Source organism: Lipotes vexillifer, unplaced genomic scaffold, assembly GCF_000442215.2.
Source record: "Lipotes vexillifer unplaced genomic scaffold, Lipotes_vexillifer_v1.1 scaffold242, whole genome shotgun sequence".
Classification (NCBI taxonomy): Eukaryota; Metazoa; Chordata; class Mammalia; order Artiodactyla; family Lipotidae; genus Lipotes; species Lipotes vexillifer.
This window is the reverse complement of record NW_006771376.1, coordinates 690,593-695,976: the sequence shown is the minus strand read 5'-3', so window position 1 is coordinate 695,976 and position 5,384 is coordinate 690,593. Positions and strand designations below refer to the sequence as shown.

General features: G+C 49.8%; 1 protein-coding gene across 1 annotated transcript in view; it reads right to left on the bottom strand.

The window, feature by feature from the left end:
- Window positions 1-3,229, bottom strand: part of PML (PML nuclear body scaffold) — a 43,736-nt gene extending 40,507 nt beyond the window's left edge. The window contains exons 1-2 of the mRNA XM_007446663.1: window positions 3,119-3,229; window positions 933-1,399 (exon numbers count right to left, since the gene is read on the bottom strand). Of these exons, the coding sequence (XP_007446725.1) occupies window positions 933-1,399; window positions 3,119-3,181 (530 nt within the window). The 5' untranslated portion in view covers window positions 3,182-3,229. The remainder of the gene's footprint in view (window positions 1-932; window positions 1,400-3,118) is intronic.
- Window positions 3,230-5,384: the final 2,155 nt, after the last annotated feature.

The window sequence follows — 5,384 nt, the reverse complement described above, 5'->3', positions numbered from 1 at the left end:
GCAGGAATGGAGCTCTGTCTGAGTGTGCCCGCAATGGGCAAAGAATACTTTCACTTTGCAAGCAGATCCCCAAGAATCTTATACAAGTTATCTATGGGGGGGAGTATTAAAAGTTCACATAGGTATGCTACCTTTTTGCTTAAAGGGGGAAAAATAAGACCTATAAGACTATATAATCCTACCTGTGTGTATATTCACAAACTCTGGAAACATTCAAAACTGGTAACCATGGTTAAACGCGGATGGGGGAGGGAGAAGTGGTGGGTATTAGGCAGATGGGGGACAGAGTGGAATGGAGACTTTGTCCTCTCTATAAATTTTGTTTGTAATTTTTTGCAGCATATAAATGTATTATCTATCCGAAAAACCCTGAATTAAAATCCTGTGCTGTTTAGTAAAAATCATTAATATTGGACATGACTTTTTTTTTTTCCTCATACAGACACTCCCAGGAAGTGCACTGTTCCGGTTTTGACTTTTCAGACAGAAACTAACTACCCACATCTCATCCTAGAATCCAGCTATACTGAGACTCCATGGCAATGCTTCTGGAAAATTCCACTATAAGACTTTCTAAAGGACAGTTTGGCAACATGTATCAAAATGTAAAACTTTCATAACCCTTCACCTAGAAATGGCATTTCTAAAAATTTATCCTGAAGAAATGACTGGATATGGGTGAAAAGATGTTTCTGCAGCATTATTTCTTATAAGGGGAAATTGGAAACTACTGCTATCCATCCATTCGCACGGGACAGCATAAATTGCGGTCATCGCTATCGATGCTGCTGGTCTGTGGACCTTATTTTGAGTTGCAAGACGTTAGAAGCTCCTTGACCCACGTTCCCGGCTGTGAGACTTTGGATCACTGCTCCCCGCAGCCTCTACCTCGCTCTTAGAAGCTTCACCCCACCCTGGGCAGGCCTGCTCACCTGGTCAGCGCAGGGTTGTGGTGGTTAGGGTTGGAACAGAAGATGTTGCTGGACTTGCGCGTGCCATCCAGAAACTCCCGCGCCGACTGGCTGCGGAGTTCCGCCAGTGGCCGGGCCTCGTGCTTGAGGAACCACTGGTGCGCCTCGATGCACTTGGTGCACAGGAGCTGCTCGCACTCGAAGCACCAGTAGTCGGCCGGCTCTTTGCAGCGGGTGCAAAGGGCCTGCGCGTCCACGATTTGCCGGTACACATGCAGGCGCCGCTGCAAGCTTTCGAAGAAGACGTTGTCTAAGGCCTGCGCGTCAGGGCCTGCGGGCCAGGGCGCCTGGCAGATGGGGCACTGCCTGCCTGGCTCCTCCAGGCATCCTGAACACAGCGTGTGCAGACAAGGCAGCAGCTTGGGGCACTTGGCTTCTGCCCGGCAGCCCTGGCAGCACAAGAACTGGAACTCTTCCTCCGTGGCTTGCTGGGGGATCAGAGAGGGAGGTGAGATCTGAAGTCCCAGGAGTCCCCACCCAATGGACACCCGCCCCTATGGCTGGAGGCTCAGAGTGGGACTTCCTATGCCATACCAGGCTGTCACTGGATGATGCAAAACCCAGGCTTATCAGTACCCCAATCCTCCACTTACTCAGGCCTTCCCACTCTCACTCCACAATTTACTGAGCATCTACTTCTCCTAAGACACAGTACTAGGCCCTGAGATACAAGGATGTATAGGACAAATCCCTGCCTTCAAGGAACTTAAGTTTAAAAATGAGATTCATTAAGTGTACACCATATAACCTCACATAAAGCACTTAATACACTTTGATATTTCCTCAGAAAGTTAAACATAGAACTACCATATGATCCAGCAATTCCACACCTAGATATACACCCAAAAGAACTGAAAACAAGTACCCAGATCCTGTACACTCATTATTCTGTACACAGCATGATTCACAATAGCCAAAAGGTGGAAACGACCCAAGTGTCCATCAACAGATGAATGGATAAACAAAATGTGGTATATACACACAATGGAATATTACTCAGCCTTAAAAAGGAAATTCTGACACATGCTACAACATGAATGAACCTTGAAGACATTATGCTAAGTAAGATCATCCAGAGACAAAGGGACAAATATTGTAGGAATCCACTTATAGGAAATATCTAGACTAGGCAAATTCACAGAGAAAGTAGATTAGAGGTTACCAGCCACTGGGGGAAGAGGAGAATGAGGAACTATTGCTTAAAGGGTACAGACTTTGTTTGGATAAAAAAATTCTGTAAATAGACAGTGGTGAGGGCTACACAACATTGTGAATGTATTTAATGCTACTGAATTGTACATTTAGAAATGGAGAAAACATACATAATATATATATTTGATAACATTTTACCACAAAAAAAGTGCTTAATACAGTACCTGGCCCATGAGAAATATTCATAAGTGTTAACTAGTATTGTTAATATTATTCTTAGGTGTAAATGCAAATAATGAAAGTTACTGCAATATGGTGTTATTTGTACTTTCATGAAGGACAGTAAAAAGGGCCTGGAAGAACATAGAGCAACTGATCTAAGTAGTTCCTTTGGGGGTCGGGGTGGCTAGGGAGTTTGTGCAGGAGAAGACTAATAAACCCCTTGGGGATGGGCGTTAGGGGAGCAGAGTGCTCCAAGAAAAGGATCCAAGAAGTTTCCTAAAGGAGAGACCACAGGAACTCTGAGGCCTTAGCCAAGGCAAGACACCTCTCTCCCACTTTCTGATCTGGGAACTGGGGTTCTTGTTTTTCCACACCTGGGACATGTTGGGGGTTCCCAGGCCGGTGCAATAAGGCTACTACTCTCCCTAATAGGTGGTCCTTCGTCTGAGGCAGAGGACGTCTGAGGCAGGGGATAAGAGGCAGGTCCCAGCGTCGGGGCGGAAGAGTCCGGTCCGGGGTGCCACTGACCCTCAGCATCTTACCCCCCTGCTCGTGGAGAATCGCAGCCCAGGGAGGCCCCCCACTAACTTATCCTCGTCCCATTTTCTACTTTCCGTGACCACTACCCCAAACCGAGAAGGTCAGGACCTCATGCCTGGTCTTCCTTCTTTGTGTCACTCCTTAAGGTGCTTGGCCAAGTTCCCCTGTCCCTCCCCACATCTCCCCCAACCTAAATCAACAAAGCCTGAACCCCATCTCCCCAGACGCAGTACTAGTACCTCTGTAGGGCTGTGGCTGGGCTCGTGGCCTTCGGAGAAGGACTCCGGGGTAGGCATGGTGGGGGCGTGGGGCAGTGCGGCGTCCTGCTGGGGCCCCGGAGATCTGGCGGGTTTAGCCTCCTGCTGCATGGAATCCAGTGCAGTTTCGATTCTCGGTTTTGATGCTGAAGGGCGGGAGAAGCTGAACCAGAGGCTTGCGTCTGACGTCTGAGCTCCCGAAGCGTCCGAAAGGGGAGGGGCCCCCGAGGGTCCGCCTCCCGAGAGGAAGTGAGACACTAGCTGTGGGCGGTTCTAGGGGCGGAGAAGTCGACTGTGGGTTCTGAAGACTCGCCTGGAGCAGAGAGGAGGGAGAGGGAGGAGAGGAGTAGACGCACAGCTGGACAGTGTCAGAGCTGACCAGGAAGGAGGCGGCCCCCGCCCTCGGTTTTGAAACATTCATTCATCTCACACTGGCACAGATTTGTGCCAGCCCTCAGCTGGGAGCCGGAGCCGCAGAGGTGAGCCACACGTGGCTCCTACTTTGGAAGAACCCCAGGTCTAATGGAGGAGCAGGCCCCCGAAAGGAGATTTTCACACAGTATTGAGACTGGCTGCAAAGGAGATCCCTCAGCTGGGACATGAAGGAATGGTGGGAATTCGCCAGGGATTCAGAAATTGGAGGGACACTTTAAGCAGAGAGAACAGCACATGCAAAGGCATGGAGGTTTGAAACAGGAGAGGTTGTTTAGAAACTAGTTTTGAGAAAAAACAACTAGTTTTCAGTTTCAGTTTTGGTTATTTTCAGATTTAAGAGGGGACCCATGAGTAATGTTGACCCAGGAGTGCGCTGGGGCAAGGTGATAGCTAAGCAGATGGACAAGTACTGTGGGCAGTAGAGAGTCGGTGAAGGGTTTGGAAACGAGGAACATGATCTGTAGTGTATATTGGGACAGTCATTCTGACATTCTAGGGGCAGGTGGCCTGGTCTAGGATAGTAGCCGTGGGATGTGGGGAGAGACCAGTGTCAGAGACACTAGGAGGACACTGAGTGGAGATGAGGGGAACAAGACGATGCCTTGTGTGACAGTTGGAAGGGCTGGCGAATCTGAGGCAGTAGGGAGTGGGGAGGGAATGGGAAGAGCTGGTGGGCAGGTATGAGAAGAGTGAGGAGAGACGCAGTGGTTAAGAATCCTCCTGCCAGTGCATGGGACAGGGGTTCGAGCCCTGGTTGGGGAAGATCCCACATGTCACGGAGCAGCTAAGCCCATGTGCCACAACTACTAAAGCCCGCGCCTAGAGCCTGTGCTCTGGACCAAGAGAAGCCACCGCAATGAGAAGCTGGCGCACCGCAACGAAGAGTAGCCCCCGCTCACCGCAACTAGAGAAAGCCCGTGCACAGCAACGAAGACCCAATGCAGCCAAAAATAAATAAATAAATTTATTTATTAAAAAAAAAATGAGGAGAGAGCAAGTTAGCTCTTGGCCAAAGGAGAAGCCCAGCTCCAAGCTGGTGAGGGGAGAAAGCACAACTCCAGGTGGCATCACTGGGCCAATACCCCCGTCTTCAAACTTCAAAGCATCCCAGTCATTGTGCTGACTCCCGTGTACCCATCTTGTGCTCGGTTCCAGTCCGGGACAGACTAGAGGGATGGTGATGGGGCCTATCTCTTGTAAATTTTATAGTCTGGGGTGGGGGTGGCGGTATGCGGGGAGAACTAACTTCCCAGGGACAGTGCAAAGCCTCAGGAGCCTACCCTACCCTGCAGCTTCATCAGTGCCCCCAGAGGTTTAGAATCAGGCCATCAAACCAGTAAAAGCCAAAGATGGTAAGCAGCCATCTGCAGAAGGGACCTGGAAGTGGACTGAGGGGCCTGAGGGCTGGCATGTGTGAGACAAGGAAAGCTTTATTAATTTCTTTGCCGGCTTTGGAAGACAGCCTGCCCAACACCTTGCTGGAAATGAATGCTTCTCAGAGTAAATTCACCATTTGCATTTGGGTTTTCTCAAGCCATGGAGAGACAAGTTACCTCTGGGTACCTGGATCAAGGGGCATGCTGCTTCTGCAACTGCAAGACTGAGTATCTCACCTCTGTGATGCTCTGGAGGGCTGCCCTGGGTTAGCGCTGTGCAATCCCCTCCTTCCTTACTCTGCCATGCTCCCTGAGGTCTGCACATGAAATTTCTTTCTTTTTGTGCCCAAGTTCAGGCCCTCCTGCCCCACCTTGACCCACAATGGTCTGGCTACTCCTTCATTCAACAGATAAGCACTGAGATCCACTCT